Source organism: Siphateles boraxobius, unplaced genomic scaffold, assembly GCF_051911475.1.
Source record: "Siphateles boraxobius isolate OS27281-9 unplaced genomic scaffold, OSU_SipBor_1 9, whole genome shotgun sequence".
In the NCBI taxonomy this organism is placed as follows: Eukaryota; Metazoa; Chordata; class Actinopteri; order Cypriniformes; family Leuciscidae; genus Siphateles; species Siphateles boraxobius.
Window position 1 is genome coordinate 30,249,534 of NW_027509219.1, and position 24,735 is coordinate 30,274,268.

The following is a 24,735-nucleotide window of genomic DNA, read 5'->3' on the forward strand; positions in this document are numbered from 1 at the left end:
AGCTCTTATCAGTTAGGCAAATAGGAATTGGCACCAGTGCAATGGTCTGCAACACACATGCGCAGCATTATTTGCATAGTGCATAAACATTACATCAAAACATTTTCAAACTCTTGTTATAATTTTATCAAGGAAAATTATATTGCAATAATCCTTTTTATCATTTTGTCACCCAGCCCAACTCCATATACACACATCCAAAAAGCCATGACAATAATGTAGCGCTTTTGGTCCTATGGCATTAAATGACAAAATACACCCAATGTTTGAAGTAACACCCTGCACACACAGTGTAAGAGCACCAGGAAGTAGATCAACTAAATGTTTCTTCCCACACAAGTGGAAAAATAGATCTTGAATCATCTTTATATTATTTCCATCACATATAAGCAGGCTTAATAGATTTACTCAGTACCCCCCTTCCTCCACTCCCTCTGAGGGTCTCTCAAGCATGAGGGCTTCATTGTTTCAGAGAACATTAATGAAAAAACAATGACCGGCTTTCACTGCTGGTGTCTCAGTGCACTAGTGTAAACAACTCTTTCATTCGTCCATCACCCCACGTTCTCCACCTCCTCGCTCCAGTCCTCCGCTCTTCTGCTGTCTGTCTGAGGTCACATCTCTGACACACTCTAATTGCTCAATAATTAGATTTGTGCAAATGTTTGTAATTCCTAAAGCATTAGCATTTTTTCAATGATAATTACAGGGGATATAGGTTTAACTGAGGATGAAAATACTTTTAAAGAGATAGTTCACCCAAAAGTGAACATTTTGTCATTACTTTCTCACCCTCAAGTTGTTTCAAACATGTATGAGTTTCAAAGAAGATATTCTGAAGAATGTTGGTAACCAGACAGTTGAAGGTAGCCATTGACTTCCATACTAGGAAAAAAAATACTATGGTTATGGTTTTCAAGCCACTTCTGGGTTGCCTTTGTAATTTGGGCAGGAGCATTGTCTTATTGTTAAAAATAAATTTTAAAAAATGATAATAATCTGATCATTCCTCTTCAGATAACTTTTTAATTGTGGGAAGCAAGCCATTCTCCAATATTATCCTGTACTCCGAACAAAGCATTAAATGACTTTTTACAGTGAAGTAGCTCACCAATACCAGCAGCTAAAAAGGCTCCCACACAATGACAGCTCTTCCTCTATTCTTCACTGTGCTAGAGATGGATTTATCATTATATTTCTCATCAGATTTTCGAAGGCAGCTTCACCATGCAACTCATGTTTCATTGCGATTCATGTTAAATTAAATAAATTGCTAATTACAACATTGAAATAAAAATGTAAAACCTTTACATAGCTGATCATGGCTTCAAGTATCCATCTGACCTTTCCAATAAACACACAATAATCTCAGAAGACTTAATCCAGATATTTTAATCAAATCCACAAATTTGTTTGAAGAACCAAATTAGCCAGAGATCCGTTATCACAATGAGAAGATCCGGCATCTGTCAAATCATCTCAGATGTATTAAGCGAGGTACAAAGAATGGTGCTCAAAGCGTGTGAGAAGTGAGAACTGAACTGACTTGAGTTCTTTTTGCCAACTATAATTGGATGGTTAAATACACATACTTGTCTGTCATAACGCCTGTCTTCACAAATAGCCTATTTAACATAGTCATTTATGTCTTAAAGGGCACCTATTATGCCCCTTTTTACAAGATGTAATATTGGTCTCGGGTGTCCCCAGAATGTATTTGTGAAGTTTTAGCACAAAATACCCCACAATTAATTTATTATAACCATTTGAAAATGTCATTTTTAGGGCCTGTTTTAAAAGGGGCTGTTTTGGTGTGTACCACCTTAAATGTAAATGAGCTGCGTATCCACGCCCAGCCTTTGGATGAGGGCGTAACTTGCAAACAACAGTGGGTAGAAGCAGAATGGCTGAGAGTGAGAGACCCGCTGTTTTGTATGGCATTCAGCCGTACATGTTTGAACCGGAATCAGACCCAGATGATGAAGAGACTCCGGCAGAAGAAACACAAATGAGAATGTAATCACATCCCCTTTGCAATTATGGATGTGCAACACAGACACACACAAACTGTGATAACGTTGGCGCAATTTTTTGAAACTACAAGCACAAATACTGTGATAACGTTTGCTACGTACAAACGAAATTACATTTATGCGAGGGACCTGTTGCGTCATGTTTACATTACTTGTCTTACAGGTGCTTATGTGGCAAATGTGAGAAGATGGCTACAGAACAAGAAAATATATGCTACATGGAGATAGAACAGGTCTTAATTTATTTACATTTGTAATTGTTGCAAAAAATAATACGTGAAATAAAACTGTCTGACGCTATTTGTTGTATGGAAGGTTACAAGACGGTTGAAACAGCAATTTTGATGTCTTGTCTTTACAGAAAACATGCACAGTTTTTAATACAATATCTTTAAAAAATATATTTATAAACGTGTGGTCACACACTATACAAACAAGGTTTAAATTATTACACAGACATCCTACGACGGCGACAACAACTTTAGACGCATTTGTTGTTGAATTGGCTGACATCGACTGAAATGACTATTTGCTCAAAAATCATAAAATACACTTACTTCTACTGGAGGTGACGTTGGATCGCGAACAGTAGGCAACGATCCACACTTGAGGATTAACTTTGAAGCAAGACCTGCTTTGAATTGACCCTCGTTCACAAAACAGTCTGTCAGAAAATGATTCGCGCAAACATAAGTGTATTTTGGAAGTTTAAGTGGCGCCTTTCCTTCCTAAATAAAATCCATCCACTGCGTTTTCGTGGTTTTGATGTCGGAAGTAAGTGAAAACTACTATGAACATTATTACATCCCACAACAGAACACTTATGTTTCTTAGGAGACATTTTCGTCAAGGCAGCACAAATCGTCAGAACACCGGCTGTCATTGAAACAATGGAGGATGGTGAACAGATCACCGAGGGCGGGGTCTATGCCAAAACCTCAGTGTCAATCAAACCACGTCGGTGGGGCTTGCTCAATTCTACGTCACACTGAGCCGAATCTTAGAACAGCTCGTTCTGAGACCGTGCTTATGATTTATTGAGATTGTAAAAAAAACACTGGGTGGATTTTTATCATTCTAGGTTGGTTTTGCTCACATACTGCCAACACACATTTATGTTCAAACACCATGTAAAAGTGAATTTTGCATAATAGGTGCCCTTTAAAGGGGTGGTTGATTATGATTTCACTTTTTTAACTTTAGTTAGTATGTAATGTTGCTGTTTGAGCATAAACAACATCTGCAAAGTTACAACGCTCAAAGTTCAATGCAAAGGGAGATATGTTCTTAGGGCTGTGCGATATAGCTGAAAAATGTATCACAATATAATGGTTCATATCATATCAAACAAAGTCTGGCACAGAGAAAATGAATGATGGCCGGCCAGCCGGGGTTCGTCTTTGGCAGGGAAAAAAAAAGAAATGACATTTGGAAAAACTTTCGATTCATCATGTGTGTACTTCTATGATGTTTGGTTGGTAAAATAAATATGTTGTAAATTCAAATCAGACCGTCTTCCGTGTCTGGAATGGATGTATTCTTGAGTCTATAAGGTAACAATAATATAATAAGATAACCTTGTTTGAAATGGGTTTGGCTAAAAGAAAATTTTGGTTTTGTCTATACTACTAGGTACTTATACTATATTGACTGGGTTAAATATAATTGCATTACTAAAAAGAGACTAAAATACAACTTTCATTGACTGAAACGTTGACTAAAACTAGACTAAAATAGTCATGGATAATTCTGACTAAAATAAGACTAAAACGTTGACTAAAACTAGACTAAAATAGTCATGGATAATTCTGACTAAAATGGTCAGACTTTTAGTTGACTGAACCTTGACTAGACTAAAAAGAGTATGAACGTGACTAAAACTAATAAGAGCTAAAATGACAGCTTGACAAAGACTAGACTAAAACTAAAATTAAAACAGGCCGCCAAAAACAACACTACTGCCATCTTTCAGTAATGTTAATCAAACAATAAAAGAGAGAAAATCTATCACTGCTCTTGACTGAATAACTTTTGTAACTTTAATAAGAATACTATGTTAAATTTACACAGTGAAGACTTTTTTAAATAAATATGATTACTGTATACTATAGCATTTCTTATTTCTAGTGCTTGAAGTTTTTCAGGTAGGTCTATTTAATTTGTGTATTTGTTCTATTGTAGTTTGTCTTCCTATATGCTTGTAATCAGTTTCTTTGTTTTTTTCTGTCTTTTTGTTTAGTTGTTTTTTAGTAAGCTTGAGAGATTAGTTTTATACTTAGGCAAGTTGTTTTTGTGGTATTGAAAATGGTGACAAGAATTATGTTATTTCAATGGTATCAAACATTTAGATGTCACTTATTTAAAGCAAAAATAACTATATTGTGATATATATCGTTATTGTGAAATAAAATAACTCATATCGTGATACAAGATTTTGGTCATATCACCCACCCCTAACTATAACATTGTGTTCAAAAACAACTAGGCTACATGCCGGCATCCCTCTGTTAAGTAATCCCCACGAGCATTCGCTAATGAAACATATTCCCAGGGGAAATCAAAATAAGTGTTCAAAACAACAAATGTTTCCCTCCAGCTAAAATAAGCATCATTTTATGACTAAGTAATTGCAAAAATCTGAAACAAACTGATGGATATCTGCTTCAAATCAACACTATCGCAAATTCAATTAAACCATAAATTAAAATAACACCCCAAACTGATGAAACCCTTAAGGGGAGGGAAAACTTTCAACCACAAGGTTATGAAACTTAAATTAGAGGCAGCATGACCTGGAATTAAAAAAATGTTCATTGCATCCACAACACATGACTCATGTCAAATGTAATAGAGCAGGACAGAGATGCACTTCCCAGAAATCTCTGTCATCAACTGGCGATTAGGCCAACGTCTGGAGAGCCTTAGGGATCTAATGAGTTTTCTCTGTGCACAGGGTCAGCAATCTTTAGGGTGTGGTACTGTTCAAAAAGGAAAGCAATGCACCAGAGGAAGCAAACTGTAAACTGCCCTCATCCTGTACATTCCCAGATGAGCTCAATCTTATTCCTTAAGGCCAGGGAGGAAATAACAACTTCTGGAAAGTCTGAAGATGTCGTCTAACAAGTCAATCTGAAACAAAACAAGTAGGTATTTCTCTTTTAAACTAAATTTTCATGAGAATTCAGGAAACCACAGTAAATCTTGACATCACTTTGTGTGTCCTACCGAGATCAACCGATCACACAGCTTGCATGAACTGATAAATGTGTATGTATACAGGATGTGCACCCTGGCGTGGTGGAGCAAAGGCCCAAAATATCCAGCACAAGGGCTCAAACTGGTCCATGTAATTAAGAGGCATTTTCCAGCCACAAACTACAAAGAAAAAAATTACTATTTTAGGCTAAAATCAAAAAAAAGAAAAGAAAAAAGCCTCAGTTGGCTGCCTAGTCCTTATCTGCATAAACCAAACAAATGTTATTTTATTACAGAATTCCAAGTTTATCTTAATGCAGAAGCAAATTACATCTCTTACCCTAGGAGAAACAATTGATACAATTGCTGTTTGTAGGAGGAATGTACACCGAGCGCCCTTGTGCCTGGCATAAAGCGTTTGCAATAAACCAGCTGTGATAAGACACACAATGGTGTTCAGAGACGCAACATAGCCTGAAAACCTCTGCAATTTCTTTCCAAACATTGCACAAAAACAAGACTACTTTCCGTGTTGTTTTTGTCCTCGTTATAGACGTGCACATCTATTATTAGAGAAAATGATGTCCTATTATGAATACACAAACAGAGATTCCTAATTAAAAGGTATGATTGGAGCGGAAAACCGAAGCCAAGCGACCCCGTGGGAGATTAAAGGCAACTGGCCAGAATTAAAAGCCTTCCCGTGGATTAGGCCGGATTCAAATATGGCGATCCACGCGTTTGGTCAGGGGGGCTCTATAGTGTGAACCAATACGAGATGTGTCGGATTACACTTGACAGTAAAATGCAAAAAACAATACAATAGGGAATTCTAATAGTAATAACCATATTTAAACTGTTAGTTCACCCGACAGTGAAGATTCAGTTATCATTTACTCAACCTCATGTTATTCCAAACCTGTAGGGCTTTCTCTTTTTTCATGACAGTGTTCATAGTGACCATGGCGGTTTAGCTCCAAAAACAGACCAAAAACACCATCAAAAAATGGTTCATATTAGTCATGCACTATTATTCTGAGTATTTAGAAGTCATGATTTAGTGACAAACAGGCAGACATTTAAAGGGGTATTTTATAGCTGGCAAAATGGGCTTTTTTAAAACTTGGCTGAAAGGCAAAAAATAATTTTTAATCAGAGTTACCTGACTAGAAAAAACAGAGAAATAGGTAGGAAAACATCCATTATGCACTGGGAATGTTGCCATCCAAGGCCACTCGCAGTCTGCTACGGATACAATTGACCAGATACCACCTTGCTTTAGTAAGAAATACTTAGCAAACTTTTAGTCATAATGGTGTCGATTTGTATTGTTCTCTGGTGCAAGAATTCAAAGAGTAAATGTTCAGCGGGAGTGTTCCTCTGAGTTTCCAGTGAAGGATCCAGCACATTGTAGGCTGTGGCTAAAGGCTGCAAAGAAACGTAAATACTGTGAGAACGCCCTGAAGGAAATTCTGAAAAACTCCTTGTTTGTAGTTAACACTTCAAAGTGGATGACTACGGACACATTGTTTTAGGCCAAACGGAGGAGAAAAACTGAAAGAAATTGTCGTTCTGTCTTTTGTATTCCACTGAAACAAATAACAGCATACACATTTGGAGCAACATGAGTGAGTGAGTGAATAATGATAGAATTTTCATTTTTAGAATAATTCACATGCATAAGAATAATAATATTGCAATTTGCATCAGTTCAGATTCAGCAAGCAAATGAGTCTTCAAACTTTAATTAAGTAAACTTGAATGCACTGAATGTAGCTCAAAGAAGTAGTGAAGACTTTAAATCAGTTCTGTGAGTGTGAGTATAAGAAGATTGGCTCTTGAGAAGCCATAAGTCTGGGTGTGATTATAACAGCTCTTCTCATCCAAACATCAGAATCAGGCCTCTTCACTCCTGAATAATGAGGTCTGATAATCTGCAGCCCAAGCTGCTCTCCGCTGGGTCAAACCAGACAGAAAACACAGAGCCAAATGAGGAGGCAACGGCGGGGTGAACGCCACACCTCCACAACTGAGGCGACAACATCAGCAGTCCGTTCGGATGAGGCAACAAGAGGCAACATAGGTTGAGTTTTGAAGTATAGTGAGCTGCCCCTGCCTAGAATGTGTTTTTGCGCATCATCACCTTGGCTGATTCAGAACTTGCCTATGGATGCCCCAAAATGTATTCTATGTAGGCAGCTCACTGTAGGTAATGAGACAGAGCAATAGTTTCACTCAAATCAAGTCAAGGTGGCCTGGTTCCAGAAGCTCCAGGAATAGTTTCTGCATCACTAACAGTTTAATGAAGTTATATTCTGATGTAATAGTAGTTGATCTGATATGAAATCCTAAACACTAGAGCTGATGCAAAGGGTGATACTGGACAGAGTTCACTGCCAGTGAAAAGTTCGGACAGACCTGATGAAATGACAAAGTTAGATATATGTTTGAAAGAAATTAGTTTTGTAAATATAAACATTAAAAATATATATATCAAAAGGGGGTTTTTTGGGCTGGGCGATACATGTGACTGAGATAACTCTGCGTGTAATGTTTTTATGCTTATGTCAACAATCTATCCGAAGTCCTCACAAGAGACCAAACAACAAAGTGTCAAACTTCAGTCTTGACTTTTCAGAAAACACTTCCGAAGCTCGAATCCAAAACGAAAGCACTACAACAATTCCCTGTTTTGTTTCTATGAAATGGTATTTGGACGTGGGCGTATGTACACGACAAGCAAACAACTAAATATAATTTCTGTCCATTAGAATGATATATAAACGGCTGTAAAAGTACATTCTTTTGGATAAAGTTGACAGGAATCTGCTGATACTGTAGCGTCCACCCTGAGGAAAACTCAACAGGTGAAGTTCACAGTACAGCATTCCATTGGCTGAAACCAATCTCCGTGAAACCACCTTATTATCAAAAACAAAATTAAAATACACTATCTGAGATCAAAACTTCTTATATTTTAAACGATTGTGTTTTTCCCAAGTAAACATAAAACTATTTCTGAAAAAACATACATGACATTCCTCCAGCAGCGATAGGCTACTTACAACAGTGTCGCTTTTATTCGGAAAACCAACTCTTCCTCCACCTTTCACGGGCATCCTGATTTCTCTGCGTTCAAAAAAGTACTTCGGCGCTGAAAAACAAGGCGATTATTTCAGATTTGTCGTTGTCGTCAGCCTCTTGGATTCAGCATGGCTGTGAGCATGAGATCCTTACGAAATCGTTACTGGTGGAGCGATCAGCGAAGGCAGACCCTGGGAAACATTTTTGCTCCGAGCGACTTTCAACCCAAGCCAACCTACTTCAGGATTGTACCAATTACTGAAAAGGGGTGTGATGTGCTGGTGCGCACCTTTTGTATAAGACTCGCGTTGTAATATTAAAAACTTATATAATATAAATTAAAGCCTTACAATTTATTTAAAAAAAAATAATTATTTTATTCTGTTATCTTCATTTAATCCTTCCTTTTTGCGCTTCTTAATTAAGCACCGTTCCCCGTTTATCAAATGAATGCGCCCAGCGGGTAAACATTGATTTAACTGTTCCCTGAGAGAGTTCCATGATAACACACTAAACCATGTACTGTCAAGGGTAGCTAACAACTTCTGATGTCACTAAAGGGAAGCTTTGCTTTGTGTCATACTATAAAAAAAGTATTTAATGTAAAACATTATGATTTATTACAGAAAATAAACACTTTATGGGAGGGGAGTTAAGTTTGTTTGGTCCTTATATGATAGGTAGCCTATATTTATCTCAGTTGCAATATGTATTTTGAATCTAGACAGATATTGATGATGATAATTAAAATCCTGAAAAAAGGTCCGGGGTGTAGGATTTACATAAACCTGAAACAAAATATGCTTGGGAAAAAATAGCTTTTTTAAAAAAAAAGATTATAAATCAAAACATTCCCAATTAGATTGTATATACTATGTTGTAAGTATAGCCTATACTTCTTTCTTTTATTGACTTTCTTATATTCAACACCAACCTGTTCTCTAAAACAAAACAAGAACAAAAAACAGACCAGAACAGAGAAAACAAATATTTCCAAAATTATGGTGTGATGTTTTGGGCATTTACAGCATGTCAACATTCTCCTCAAAATATTTACTGGAACTCAAGGGACCAAATGACAAAGTGTCAAAACTCTAGTCTTGAGTTTCAGACCAAACATGTCATCTTTCAAAGCCAGACTCCAAAGCAAAAGCACTACAACAATTCTCTTAAGTCTTTTCATGAGGTATTTTCATGAGGTATTTTGATCTAAATTTATCAGTTCAGATCTAAATTTAAAAATTACATTAGGACACTGGGACATGCAGAAGCTGCTGGTATAACTAAAAACTAGCATAATTAATTCTCAAGTGCTTAAAGCAACATAACATTAAACAATAGAAACATTATTCACTTTGTGTATTATCCTTTCCGAGGTACAATGATGACCTCACTGGTCAAACTCAGAACTGCTCATTGTCAACAAAAAAACCCCTAGCGAGCGTGTTTACTCATACATGAACTCTGTCACAGACTTCTTTTGTCATCTCCCAGCATCCTCTCTTATGGATGATGTCACCACAGCGTGGCTGTGCTGGGCAACGTTTAAGTATCTGCATGAGTGATGTCATGAAGTGTGTTCAGTGAAGTATATCACATTTCACATGCATTAGCATGAATCTTTTATGCAATGTGTGGTCAAACATGCGCTTCTCCCATCTGATCAGCAGTATTTGTTGTGGGTGTGTGCACATGTGATGGAGTGTGTTGTTGTGTTAAGTCATATTCTGGTGACTGACCTTGCTGTAATCATGACAGAGAGTTGCTGAACCAGTCTGGTTCAGTGACTGGCCTCTTTATCACAAGTGGCTTTACAGATTGCAGCTGTCTTGAGAAGTATTGGCTGCCAGGGTTGTGTGCCTTTCAGAATTGAAAAGCGGCCTTTTTCATTCACTTTCAAATGCTGAATTTGAACTCAGGTAGCAAACAGGACACAGAATTGTCATTCAAATGTGAATTTAAGTACATAGAGTTACTACATAGAGCTAGTTTTTAAAGTGAACATGAAATCAATCTATTTATTTTAATAATGCATGCCATTCCAAAGGGAAAAAAGGTTTGCCATTACCATTTTACATCAAAGTAATTGCGCTTTTTCTGAAATGACTTTCCTTGACTGCTGATTTTACATTGGCCGCATGGAGCATTTGATAAGGTTCACTAATAGCTCTCTTATGGTTTATAATGCCCATTTTTAATAATAAAAAAAAACGATTTGTAATGGATAAAATCAAGTCCCGTCCTACATTTTCCTGTTGAATATCCTGGAATGGCAATTTACGTTCACATTAATAAATTCCATTATGAATTACCTATAAATATATTACACACAACATGTGAGGTACTTCCAGAAAGATTAGATAATAAACCATTTTTGAAATGCAAACCACATAATAAAATATAAAATATTTCATTATTTGTAATACATTAAAAAAATAAATCCCAGAATGCTTTAATTTACCTCAAAGTCTTAAATATGATTTATATTGATTATATATTGAAACATGATTATATATTTTTGAATTACTTTCCCAAATGGACATAGAAGAACCATTTTGGGTTCCCTAAAGACCCATTCAGTGAACAGTTCTTAAAAGAACCAATTTAGTCTTAGTGTGAGGAACATTTTATTAATCTAAAGAACCATTTTCTACTATAAAGAACCTTTTGAGCAATGGAAAGGTTCTATGGAGGTTAAAGGTTCTTCACGGGACCATCAATATCAATTATGGACCTTTATTTTTAAGAGTGAAATGGCAATGTGTAAAAATGTTTTGATTGTTTTGTTAGCTATTTATTTAATTTAAAAAATTATAAATATTATGTCTGATCAGTTAAAGAAAAAAGTTATCCTACATATCAGGGAATAATTACAATTTTAATACAGTTGTGAATGAAAAGGAATTAAAATTCAGAAATTTGTTGGCCACACAGACATTTAAGGAACGCTCTCTCTATACCAGACTGCCTTGAAATTATATTTTTTAAAACCCTGAGATGTGTGGAATAGAAGCAAGAATGCTAATGTGTACAGGGACCTTTTGTGCCGCACAGGTGCTTCAAGTGTGAACTCAGCAGAGCACAAAAAGCCTCGGGTTTCCATGGCCTGGATCGGGTCTGTCATTATGAGAGCTGCTCTATACTCAGCACATCCATTTTAGGTGTGAGGAAAGGTGAGAAAAAAAACAAGGACCTGAATAAAATCCAGCATATGGACCTAATTAGCACCTTCAGAAAAGGCATGGAAGAAGAGCCATATAAAATGACATAAAAACACTCTGGAGTGAAGAAGCAGCTCAGAATGAAGTCTAAAAAAAACATTGGGATCTAGTGAAACAGTCAAGCGTGGCCTAGCGGGCATGTTTTGATTCAGCTGTCTTGCACATACTAATCAGAAAAGATTAACAGGCTGTTGAGTTCATGCAGTGGAGATGAAGTACAGTGTGGTGGCTTTGCAGTTATCGCTGGTTTCCTAAAGCCCTTAATACATTTTAATCAGAAAGAGTGCAGGTTTTTTGAAACAATCAATAAATTTGACCATGGAAGAAAGTATCAAAGGGAAGGAGAAGCTGCTCACAGAATGGCCAGTGGGTGGAGCTTGATGTCTAGCTCCTCCTCTCTGGGTGTAATGGGTGGAACTTGGAGGTCCAATCACATCCTAACTCTAACCCTAACTTCTTATAAGCTTTATTACCTCCACAGAGGGGGAGCTGGATGTCATTTGGCTCTGCAATGAGCAGCACTTGAAAAGAAGTCTGATCCAACTCAAAAAATGTATTCAAAATAAACTTAAGAGACAAAATTCTAATCGGTTTACATAGTAATGTTCATAACCCAGATTGATATAATGCAAAAACATTTTTGTGGTAGCCCAGGAGAGTTTTGATACCACACTAATGGCAGAGCAGGCTGACAGCATAAACGCTCCTTTGATTAGTAAATTATCCAATCATAATGCATATGCAAATGAGGCAACATCATTGCTCCTTAAAGTCACTCTCAAATCAATTCTTGTTTGTTTTTTTAAACATTGCAGCATTTATTATAAATGATTTATCTGTGCACATCATTGTTTTTTAAATTCATGTGCCCTCATAATTTCAAAATCTTAAAATCAAAATAACTTCCCCTTCCTCTTGCAGAGACATCTCTTCTCTGATGATGGGAGGGCGGGACAACCTGTCACTCACATGAAATCCACCAATAGCAGACCCTCCAATCAATTCTTGATGGACAAAATCAAGTCCTGGCCTACATTTCTTCTTGTTGCAGAAGCAATAATAGGGAAAAAAAGACTATTGCAGCTTCCGTTTTATGCCGATTTTGAATAGGCATTATAAATTTTAAAAAAGCCCATCCTCTGAATATCACACATCATTACAGGTCAGTAATAATATTTAATCTGGCACATGGCTGGACTCTTAAACTCAAAGTTTAAGACTGGTATTGCTGCTGAAATATGCATTGACAAAGTATGAAGTGCATGCCCTCTAGATTACGGCGCCTGAAGCTACGCTTGAATGAATAATACATTTCAAAAGTGTGGGGCCAGCTCGACAGGGACAGAAATAACCAAGATGAATGAATGAATAAATAAATAATCCCACATAAAGTACATCCATTTAAGTCAATGTCCAGTTCCTGCCAGCGAACATATCAGCTAAAACACAACAAATTTGACATGGTCTAAACATCATAATTTTAAGCACACTTCAGATTTATGTACAGTATGTGAAGCTGTCTTAACTTAAGGTTACCATTTTCCTGAGTTTCTAGTAGACTCAGCTACTGAGGAATTGTTGGTGTAATACCATTTTCAAACACAAGAGGGACACTTTTCACATGACTGACTAGATTTCATGCAGTTGATTAGAAGGTGACGTGTAACTGCACAAAACATGTAGGTTTTCTCAGACTGACATGGAAAGGGATTTACAGAGTTTAGATGAGATTTAAAAACATTTACACAAAGAACAAAAATCAATCAAAATCATATTATACCGTATATGGGCTATTCCGGTTATACGCAGTAGGCTATCTCCACAACCTAAAAAAGATATGCTTGTGCTGTAATTTAAGAAATTACAGTATTTCTAAAGAAGTTATTTGAAATTCACATAAAAGAAAAGAAAACTAATAAGATTTCCATCTTTAAAACGGAGTTATATACTGTATATATATAGTACATACGGTATAGTTTCATATTGTATTAAATCAGAGCATTCTCTGGAAAGGAGTGATCTTATTAGTAAACACCATAACGACACTTCTTTTTATGTATGGGATAATAAACAGCTTTCTGCAGTTCAGACCCCCTGTGCACCTGCCTATGACGACAACACTTGATAGTTCACACACAGCAAGACTAAGGCATCGCCTCCGTGGCTGGACAGGAAGCAATGGACAGACGAAGGATAACCTGACCAGCTCCTTTATGTTTCTCCCTCTGGGTCAGGGCATAAATCAGAGCTATGGATCGCCCGGCTCCCAAATGCCAGCTTCAGTGAAATCAGCAGATGTATTAAAAGGCCAACCCAGCTATTGTGTCCAAGCTGAGATGATACAGGTCACATCTGTGCTATTATGTCAGCTTCAGTGGTTCAAGTTGTTCTAACATTCATGATGCATGACTTTTTTAAATGCATTATGTATGAAAATAAATGTTGCGGCCTATTGATGTAACGGGAGGAATAAGAAATAAAATATGAACAGGCTGAGGTCTGTAGTGAACTAATTTACCATGTAAAATCAAAAATCTGAAGATGTATTTTTTTTAAATATTTAAATATTTTGACCTGTTCATTCTTGATATTCCCTACCAAACAATTTGTGAGACTCGCACCATGATTTGAGCCTTAATTTGACATTCTAAAATGACAATTTAATTTGAATAAAATTACGTTTTATCATCACATTAAATTGCAGAAAGATGCAAATTGAAAAAAATACTTTAACATCTAAGAAATAATTCACCTTTAATATTTAAATCAATTATAATAATAGCCATCAACCTTATCAGCATAAATAAAAAAAATTACCCATATGTCCTTTCATGCCTTTTTAATCTTTGCAAAGGAATTAAGCAGAATTATGCTAATATCTATAGAGCAGTAAAATGATAAAGACACCCAAGAAAGATGCAGACACAAACATCTACATTACACCTATGTCTGAACATATAAATGAACCTAAAGGGTCTATTATTTCAAGCTACACGTTCTAAGTCAATTTGCCAGATGTATTAAACCATCAAACCCTTTCTGACTCCGCTTTCTGAATAGAGATTGAGGAAAATGTCACATAAAGGACACAAAGGTAGATTGTGTTGAATGCTTATTGAAGGCTTACACGCAAGTCAGCAGGACTTCAGATGACCTATATATAGCATTCTATGGATAAAAATGAAGAAGATATATCTACTAAATACACAGAAAAAACCTGCTGTGAAATGATGTGGTTTTAAAAAATGAGGTGTTTCTGATTCTGTGACCCTTTATGTGGACCCTGCGGCCCTGGTGTTCGTCATGTAAGGCCTGTGACGCAACAAATGGAAATACTTTTGGGTAAAAAACAGTTGATCTGAAATAATAGCATGATCAATATGTCTAAGATGGAAAAATGTCAAAAGAATTAAAAGCTTTTGGGTCTGATTTATTTTTCGAAGTTTTTTTGCATTTTTGCAATAAAAATGTGATACAATGTGCAGTGTATAAACAAATTCCATAACTAATAACATAACTTACATACAGAAGTCTTCAGGTACAGTAACCTAACAGCATGTTTAAATCCGTGAGAGAAGGGCACAGAACCAGAGTGAGGGTGTATATGGTTATATGAAATTCAATTATGGCGCAAGAAACATTGACTGAAATTATAAGTAGAGTCCAGGGAAACATAATGCTATGAGAGGGTAGAATACATCCCCAATAAAGTCTTAAATGATATCAGGTGGCATGATTAGATGAAAAGAAAGAAGAAAGAAAATGAATAGAAATATGAAATACCTGCCAGAGCTGTGTTAAACTGCGTACAGATGCGCGGCGTAACTCTGCGAGGTACATGTATTGTGGTTCGCTGGTCCAGTAATTGTTCTCTCTGGAATAGCTGGAGGGGAACAACTCTGAGGCGTACTGGTCCCTATAATAGAACATGCAGATTAGCACATGCTAGCTAAAGCCTAAACAGTGCTTTTGCAGTGATGTTAAAAGAATAGCCGGGAAATTATTGATAGATCGATAGATAGACAGAGAGACAGACAGATAGATGGATTTTAGAAGGACAGTGTCTCTTTCCAAAGCTCATATAATCTCCCACACACAGCGTGGTAGCGACCCAGGTTGTGATGTATTTGGGCATCGCTGTCCTCATTAGTAAAACCACAGAAGTCAGTCCATCAATCTAGTGGCAAACGATCCACTGATTCCAGACGGACTCATTTAACACCGGACCCCTATAGCTAACCTGGGTGGTCAGGCATACATAAACACATAAACAAGTACTGGATGTTGCCACACATGTACACAATCAAAGACTTCGGACTGACACACCTGATGTCACAGAAATACCCTAAACAGCATGTAAAGAGAGGTTGGATGAAGGCCACAGGCCGTGACTCTGGGCTTCAGACAGCAGGTCTGAGACGCAGTCGACCGTCGCCACAAGCTGTGCAGACGCACAGACAGCCTGGTCTACTGTAATAGGATGTGACAGCAAGAGAGGAGATACGGCTGGAGCTGCCCCACTGCGAGGGGTGTAGGGGGCTGGTTAGCGGTGCTAGCAGTCACACAGTCTGTCTCTTATAAAGGAAGAAAATGAACAGGCAGGAGGACACAACAGCCCACAACACAACCTGTTATCCCAAAAGAGACAGAAGAAGGAGTGGCGACGAAAACACAAGGTTAGGAAGAGTGGCCTCTTCACACCACAGAAGACTTTTCATATGTGCGTCTTGCTTTTTTATTAGTGGCAAATGCTAATGCTGATACTTAAAGATTAGAGATGTGCATAGATAATAAAATGGTCAATTGGTATCTTTGTGATAGTCTATCACATTAACTGAGAACATGACGCACTAACACTTGAGTACCACAAAGTGTCATAATGTGAGGGAATAAACAGCAGGATGCAGTATGCAAGTAAAACTCAGTTTAATGGATTATATGGACGGAAACAATGAAGCAGGCACAAGTCGGGGACAACACTCAGATGGACAGTGAAGCAGGGACGAGATGGCGATCCGGTGGAAAACAGGTGATGACGTGCTCGAGTGAATCCCAGGGAAAGTGAACATCCAGATGACACGACGAACATCCAGACGACACGACGAACGAAACTCCAGACGGGGAACAGAAGACGAGGAACAGCAGGCGAGGAACAGCAGACGAGGCACGAGTACAGGAAACACACCGGGGAACAACCACAACGATCTGACAACAAGGGAGAGAATATGCTGGGTATATAAAGGGAACTGGAATGGAAGACAGCTGGTGACACTTAATCAGCACAATGAGTAACCACACCCACACAATACACTCACGCAGACACATCAGCGTGAGAGAGCCGATTCAAAAACCGTGACAGTACCCCTCCTCCTAAGAACGCCTCCTGGCGTTCTCAGACTCCCTTACCTGTCGATTGTAATCATCGATAAGGGAGTGATCCAGGATGTCTCTAGCTGGTACCCAACTTCTCTCCTCCGGACCGTAACCCTCCCAGTCCACCAAGTACTGAAATCCTCGTCCCCTCCGTCTCGAGTCCAGAATGCGGTTAACCGAATATGTGGGTTCCCCATCTACGAGTCGCGGCGGGGGGGGAACCGGGGCAGGCGGATTAATGTGAGAATGAAACACGGGTTTGATTTTAGACACATGGAAGGCGGGGTGAATTCTCCTGTACGCAGGAGGGAGTTTGAGTCGGACTGTCACCGGACTAATAATCTTGGTGACAGGAAACGGGCCAATAAATTTAGGAGCTAACTTGTTAGACACGGAGCGGAGAGGAATATTCTTGGTAGAAAGCCACACCTTTTGACCCACGACGTAAACGGGAGGCTTTGACCGGTGGCGATCGGCCTTGGCCTTCATGCGCCTCCCTGCTTGGAGTAGAGTCTCACGGGCTCTAGTCCAAGTACGGTGGCACCTCTGGACGAATGCGTGAGCGGAGGGGACCGCGACCTCGGATTCCAGACTCGGAAAAATTGGTGGCTGGTAACCTAAACTACACTTAAATGGCGAGAGGCCCGTGGATGACACTGGTAATGAATTGTGGGCGTACTCCACCATAGAAAGCTGTTGGCTCCAGGACGACGGATTCTTGGCAACCAAACATCGCAACATTCTCTCGAGGTCCTGATTGGCTCGCTCAGACTGGCCATTACTCTGGGGATGATAGCCCGAGGACAGACTGACCGTGGCCCCCAGCAATTTACAAAATTCCTGCCAAAATCTGGATACGAATTGGGAACCCCTGTCAGAGACCACGTCCATCGGGAGGCCATGTAACCGAAAAACGTGATCTATGATAGTGACCGCTGTCTCCTTGGCTGAAGGTAATTTGGGCAAGGGAATGAAATGTGCCGCCTTCGAGAACCGGTCCACTACGGTTAAAACAACCGTCATGCCATTGGAAGGCGGGAGGGCGGTGACAAAATCTAGAGCGATGTGGGACCAGGGTCTCGAAGGGACAGACAGCGGTCGAAGTAACCCGTCTGGGGGTTGGTTAGATGTCTTACTAGTGGCACAGACTGAGCAAGCCAAAACAAAATCGTGAATGTCGCGAGCCATCAATGGCCACCAAAATCGTTGTTTAACTAGAAATCTGGTGCGAGTCACTCCTGGATGACAAGCCACGTTGGAGCAATGACCCCATCTAATAACGTCGGACCGTAACCCCTCCGGAACAAATAATCGGCTCGGTGGACAACCAGGCGGAGGCGTTACCCCTTCTAAGGCTGTCTTGACCTTCGACTCGACCTCCCATACCAGAGTGGAGATGACAACTTTCTCAGGTAAAATACACTCGGGAGTCACCGGGCGTTCGGATGGATCAAAAATACGAGATAAAGAGTCGGGTTTGATGTTCTTGGACCCGGGGCGGTACGAGAGAACAAAATCAAAACGACCGAAAAAAAGAGCCCACCGAGCCTGCCTGGAGTTGAGTCTTTTAGCAGATCTGATATATTCAAGATTCTTATGGTCGGTCCAAACAATAAAGGGAACCCCCGAACCCTCTAACCAATGACGCCACTCCTCCAACGCTAGTTTGACTGCCAACAACTCTCTATTACCAATGTCATAATTACGTTCGGCAGACGATAGTCGATGAGAAAAAAACGCGCAGGGATGCATCTTGTCGTCTGAGGAAGCGCGTTGTGAAAGCACTGCTCCTACTCCCACCTCTGACGCGTCGACCTCCACCCCGAACTGACGTGTGGGATCAGGGGTGACAAGAATTGGAGCCGAAACGAAGCGACTCTTGAGGTTGTTGAACACTGCCTCGGTAGTGTTCGACCACCTGAACGTCGTTCGGGGGGAGGTCAAGGCAGTCAGAGGTGCGACTAGTTGGCTGAAATTACGAATGAAACGTCGGTAAAAATTGGCGAATCCCAGAAACCGCTGTAGGGCCTTACGGGAATCTGGACTTGGCCAATCTACCACAGCCTTAACCTTGTCAGGATCCATGCGCACTCCCTCAGAAGAGATGATGTACCCTAAGAAGGGAACAGACTGTGCATGAAACGAGCATTTCTCCGCCTTGACAAAAAGCCCATTCTCTAACAACCTCTGGAGCACTCGCCTGACGTGTTGAACGTGTTCCTGGAGAGACGAAGAAAAAATCAATATGTCATCCAGGTAAACATATATGAACTGATCTACCATGTCTCTCAACACGTCATTCACGAGTGCTTGAAAAACCGCTGGGGAGTTGGAAAGCCCGAACGGCATAACCAAATATTCAAAGTGCCCCCTAGGGGTATTAAAAGCGGTTTTCCATTCATCCCCCTTCCTGATGCGAACCAAATGATATGCATTACGTAAGTCCAGTTTCGTGAAAATGGATGCTCCCTGCAACCTCTCGAAAGCTGAAGACATCAACGGCAAAGGGTAAGAGTTCTTTACCGTGATGTTATTCAGCTCTCGGTAATCAATGCAAGGTCGCAGAGAACCATCCTTCTTCCCAACGAAAAAGAACCCCGCCCCCGCAGGAGAAGAGGAAGGTTGGATGAACCCAGAGGCCAGAGAATCAGAAATATATTTCTCCATGGCCTCCCTCTCGGGAACAGAAAGAGAGTAAAGTTTGCCCTTAGGCGGAGATTTACCTGGCAGTAGATCTATCGCACAGTCATAGGAACGATGCGGAGGAAGAGAAGCAGCGCGAGACTTACTGAACACCTCCTTCAGGTCTTGGTACTCCGCGGGCACGTTAGACAAATCCGCTGCCTCACTCTGAAACATAGAACCAGACACAGAAGGACAGGCAGACACTAAACAAGACTCATGACAGTGGTTACTCCATGTGGAAACAGTGTTAGTGCACCAATCGATCCGGGGGTTGTGCCTGGAAAGCCACGGGTGTCCCAAAACCACTGGTGCAAGTGGTGAGTCCATGAGAAAAAATGAAATGAGTTCTGTGTGATTTCCAGAAGTGATTAGGGTAATGTCTTCAGTAGCATGTGTAATAAGAGGAAGTTCTTGACCATTGAGTGCGTTGACTGTAATCCGGTGCGAAAGAGGAGTGACGGGAATCTGAAGCTTAAGTGCAAGTGTGAAGTCCATGAAATTACCCTCCGCTCCCGAATCCAGTAGTGCGTTGGTGCAGTGCGTCGACTGTCGCCATCTCAGTCTTACCGGGAGGAGGGTTGATGATGGTGATGAGGTCTTCTCGGCGGAGATCCCACCCGATAGTAGCCTCATACTTACTACCGGGCTTGCTCTTTTACCGGGCAGGAGTGGATGAAGTGACCTGCCCGGCCACAGTAGAGACAGAGTCCCTGGGATCTCCGCCTCTCCCTCTCCTCCCGGGAAAGCCGAGCTCTCCCCACCTGCATGGGTTCGTGGTCGAATGCGGGGCTGACCGCGCTCGCGCCACCGGGCCGGTGGTCTTCCGGGCTGGACTGGAAACGGCTGGGGCGCGTCAGTCTGGTCACACGATTCAGGCGCGAGTCCACTCTCAGCGCAAGTTCCACCAGTCCGTTCAGTGTCTCGGGTAAGTCCATCGCGTATATCTCCCTCTGAACGCGGTCAGCCAACCCATGCAGGAACATATCCCACTGCGCCTCCTCGTTCCAACGGCACTCTGCGGCCAGGGTGCGGAACCGAATAGAGTAGTCCGCCACCGAGCCTTCTCCCTGTCGCAGTTCGGCGAGTAATCTGGCCGCCTCCTTACCCGCCACTGCACGGTCGAAAACCCTCTTCATCTCCTCGGAGAGTGCCTGGAACGAGGTGCAGCAGTCGTCTCCGTTCTCCCACACCGCCGTTCCCCAAAGTGCTGCTCTCCCTGACAGCAGGGTTAGCACGAAGGCTACTTTGGTCTGTTCGCTCTGGAAAGTGCGTGGCTGTAAGGCAAAATGCATAGAACATCTTGTGAGGAATGCTCTGCAATACTCCGGTTCACCGGAATATCCCTCTGGTGTGGGTAGGCGTGGCTCTGGTCTCTCAACTGCTGCAGGCATCGGTGGGGGGGGAACGGACGGTGTGGGGGGCGCAGTGGGAGTCTGTAAAAGTTGTACCTGTTGGGTGAGCTCGGACACCTGCTTCACGAGTGCTTGCACCGCACGACCTGTGCCCGAGATATTCTCTGCTTGTTGGTCCATACGTGAGATACTGTGAGCGATGAAATCGTTGAGCTGTGATGAACTTGCTGCATCCATGGTTGGTCAGATCGTTCTGTGAGGGAATAAACAGCAGGATGCAGTATGCAAGTAAAACTCAGTTTAATGGATTATATGGACGGAAACAATGAAGCAGGCACAAGTCGGGGACAACACTCAGATGGACAGTGAAGCAGGGACGAGATGGCGATCCGGTGGAAAACAGGTGATGACGTGCTCGAGTGAATCCCAGGGAAAGTGAACATCCAGATGACACGACGAACAGACGAACATCCAGACGACACGACGAACGAAACTCCAGACGGGGAACAGAAGACGAGGAACAGCAGGCGAGGAACAGCAGACGAGGCACGAGTACAGGAAACACACCGGGGAACAACCACAACGATCTGACAACAAGGGAGAGAATATGCTGGGTATATAAAGGGAACTGGAATGGAAGACAGCTGGTGACACTTAATCAGCACAATGAGTAACCACACCCACACAATACACTCACGCAGACACATCAGCGTGAGAGAGCCGATTCAAAAACCGTGACACATAATCCTTTTGGTCATCATTTTGAATACGATATTTGAACGATATTCAAAGTCAAGTTCATTTTTATAGTGGTTTTAACAATATATATTGTTTCAAAGCAGCTTTACAGAAAATGTGTGTATCAATGTGCAGTATGTCTAATGTTTTATCATTTAAAACAACCAGTTGCATAATTCACTGCAAGTCACTTGGTTTGATATTATTATATTATATTTTGTTATTTAATGCAATGAAATTCATGTTGCTTTTTGAGTCAGCACACTCATACACACGTTGGTTTTACGTGTTTAAGTGGGACATTCCATGATTTCTAAATTGTTCAAACTGTATATTCTATCCCTAAACCTAAACCTCTTAAACCTAACCCTCACAGAGTGTTATGTTACACATTAAAATACAGATATGCGTACCGGCCCACTTCTAGTAGGTATACGTGAACAGATCTCGCTGGGCCACAAATTCACATTTATAGGGCACAAAGATGAGGTGAGAGGGGAGTACATACTCATACACAGAGATAATGCGATCATACAACATCAGATAATCTCAGTGCGGAGCAGATACACATATACACTCATACATTATTATAAGAGGATTTACTAAGGACAAAACTTAACCCTTATTTGACCTCTTGTCAGAGATGGAAGACAATAAAAAACAGTTATAGAGTGTGTGTGTGTGTGTGTGTGTGTGTGTGTGTGTGTGTGTGTGTGTGTGTGTGTGTGTGTGTGTGTGTGTGTGTGTGTGTGTGTGTGTGTGTGTGTGTGTGTGTGTGTGTGTGTGTGTGTGTGTGTGTGTGTGTGTGTGTGTGTGTGTGTGTGTGTGTGTGTCTGAGTGACAGATCAAGTGACAGTGATCCTTCAACCTCAGTGTGTACAAAAATCCACCCCAGAACTCTTGAATTCAGAGAGCGATGTGTGTATTTTTGTATTCCCGGATGCCAGCAGATCTGTGTGTGAGAGGGGATTTTGAGTTGGCAATGTCACGGCCAGACATCAATCTCGAACTGACAGCGGAGATCAGACTCTGATGTGACACCCCCCTATTCAACTGACCCGCAGGGCTCACCCGAGCCTCATCTGCTCTGACTCATGAAAACAGCCGCAACACACACACACACACACACACACACACACACACACACACACACACACACACACACACACACACACACACACACACACACACACACACACACACACACACACACACACACACACACACACAGACACACACACACACTCTCAAACAGACGGTGGGGCAGACAGACATAGTATGATAGAAAAACACCTCCAAGGTCCTGATTCAATTATCCTAGCACTGAAGCGCAGTACTGATGATAGTGTTGTGGCACTGTGCCACTATGATGAAAAACATAATGTCAGTGATACTTCAAGTTTCATATAACATAACACGACTAAATGCTAAAATTCTGTTGAGCGATACACACGTTTACAAATGCATATGATAACAGCAAAACCAGTTTCTGCCAACAAGGACATCTGAATGAGTGCTATTTGCAATTGAATCCATGACTTGCAACTATTTTATTTCTCATCACTGCAACTTTAAATCTCAAATGATTTTGAACTTTGCCACAATTACTTGTTTTATTTGTTACTGAAGCAGAAATAGGCTTCCATAGATTACACAGTTTATCTGATGTATACTACACACAAAAATGTCAAAATAGTCTCAAAAAAGTTTGCAAGGTATATTTAAATAATAGAAAAACACTACACACATTCATGCTGATTAAGTCAGTATTTTCTTTACAGCGCATCATAACCCGACTCTGTGCTGCAATTATTTGAGTTTTTATCCTTGTTAATCTTTTATTGTGGTATGAATTATTTTAGATAGTCCTACCCATAAACAGCACTTAAAAACAGTAAACTTTGCTTGTACAAAATAAGCGGCAAACTGTACTAGAAAAGTCCAATAAGTACACTAGCATTCAAAAGTTTCGGTTTGGTAATATTTTTAAGTCTCTCATTCTCACCAAGGTTGTATTTTTTTCACCAAAGATACAGTAAAAACTGTAATATTATAAAATATTATTACTATTCAAAAGAACTGTTTTCTGTTTTAATATTTAAAATGTAATTTAATCCCATGATCAAAGCTGAATTTTCAGCATCATTACTCCAGTCTTCAGTGTCACATGATCCTTCAGAAATCATAATATGCTAATCTGGTGATCAAGAAACATATTATTATCAGTGTAGAAAACAGTTGTACTGCTTAATATTTTTGTGGAAACCATGATAAAATAATTCAGGATTCTTTCTACTAAAGGTTCAAAAGAACAGCATTTATTTGAAATAGAAATCTTTTTTAACACAATAAATGTCTTCACTGTAAACTGATAAATTTAACGCATCCTTGCTGAATAAAAGCATTAATTTAATTTTACAACTTTGAATGGTAGTGCATGCTTTCAAAAGACACACAGACTTCTCCTAAACTCTCTATAGACATAAAGATGCTTCAGATAATACACAGTGGGGTGCAGAAATCAATGTAAGAGGACAGATGTCAGCATAACTTTGCTCACTATTTGAATTTTAAACCCTGTTTGTTAACGCATGAGCAGACCCACAGACTAAAGGGATTTACATGCCAGGCCTGTCAAAATAATACAAGCTTCTCACTTTTTTCCCCTTGAAGCCCAGCGCAGTAATTGACAAGAAAGCCTCCACATGCTTTTCAGGGATGGTTAGAGTCGAACTGTCATGCAAATATTTGTACGTATTTTTTTTTATGCACAAAGGAAGCTATATCATATTCTACTTTGGGCATTTACGCTGGCGGTCAGAAGTTTAGTATAATTAAGATTGTTTAATGTTTTTGAAAAAAGTAACACAGTTTATTACAATAAAAAAAACTGTTTTCTATGTTAATATACAATGTTAAAATGTAATTTATTCCAATGATGCAAAGCAGAATTTTCAGCATCATTACTCCAGTCTTCAGTGTCACATGATCCTTCAGAAAGACACATTTCTAGCTCCATAATTTGTTGCTCAAAAAACAGTTGTGCTGTTTAAT

The 24,735-nt window shown here is 40.1% G+C and overlaps 1 protein-coding gene across 5 annotated transcripts in view; it reads right to left on the bottom strand.

The window, feature by feature from the left end:
• tjp2b (tight junction protein 2b (zona occludens 2)) overlaps nucleotides 1–24,735 on the bottom strand; it is a 106,514-nt gene that overhangs the window by 67,988 nt on the left and 13,791 nt on the right. For 3 of the 5 annotated variants that reach the window (XR_013201087.1, XM_077223221.1, XM_077223226.1), the window contains exon 2: nucleotides 15,317–15,449. Coding sequence is in view for 4 of the 5 variants with exons in the window: in XM_077223221.1 (XP_077079336.1) it covers nucleotides 15,317–15,449 (133 nt within the window). In the remaining variant the exon portion in view is untranslated. Of the gene's footprint in view, nucleotides 1–8,293; nucleotides 8,561–15,316; nucleotides 15,450–24,735 lie in introns of those variants that run through there. The other 2 variants (XM_077223224.1, XM_077223228.1) reach the window with 2 other exon arrangements.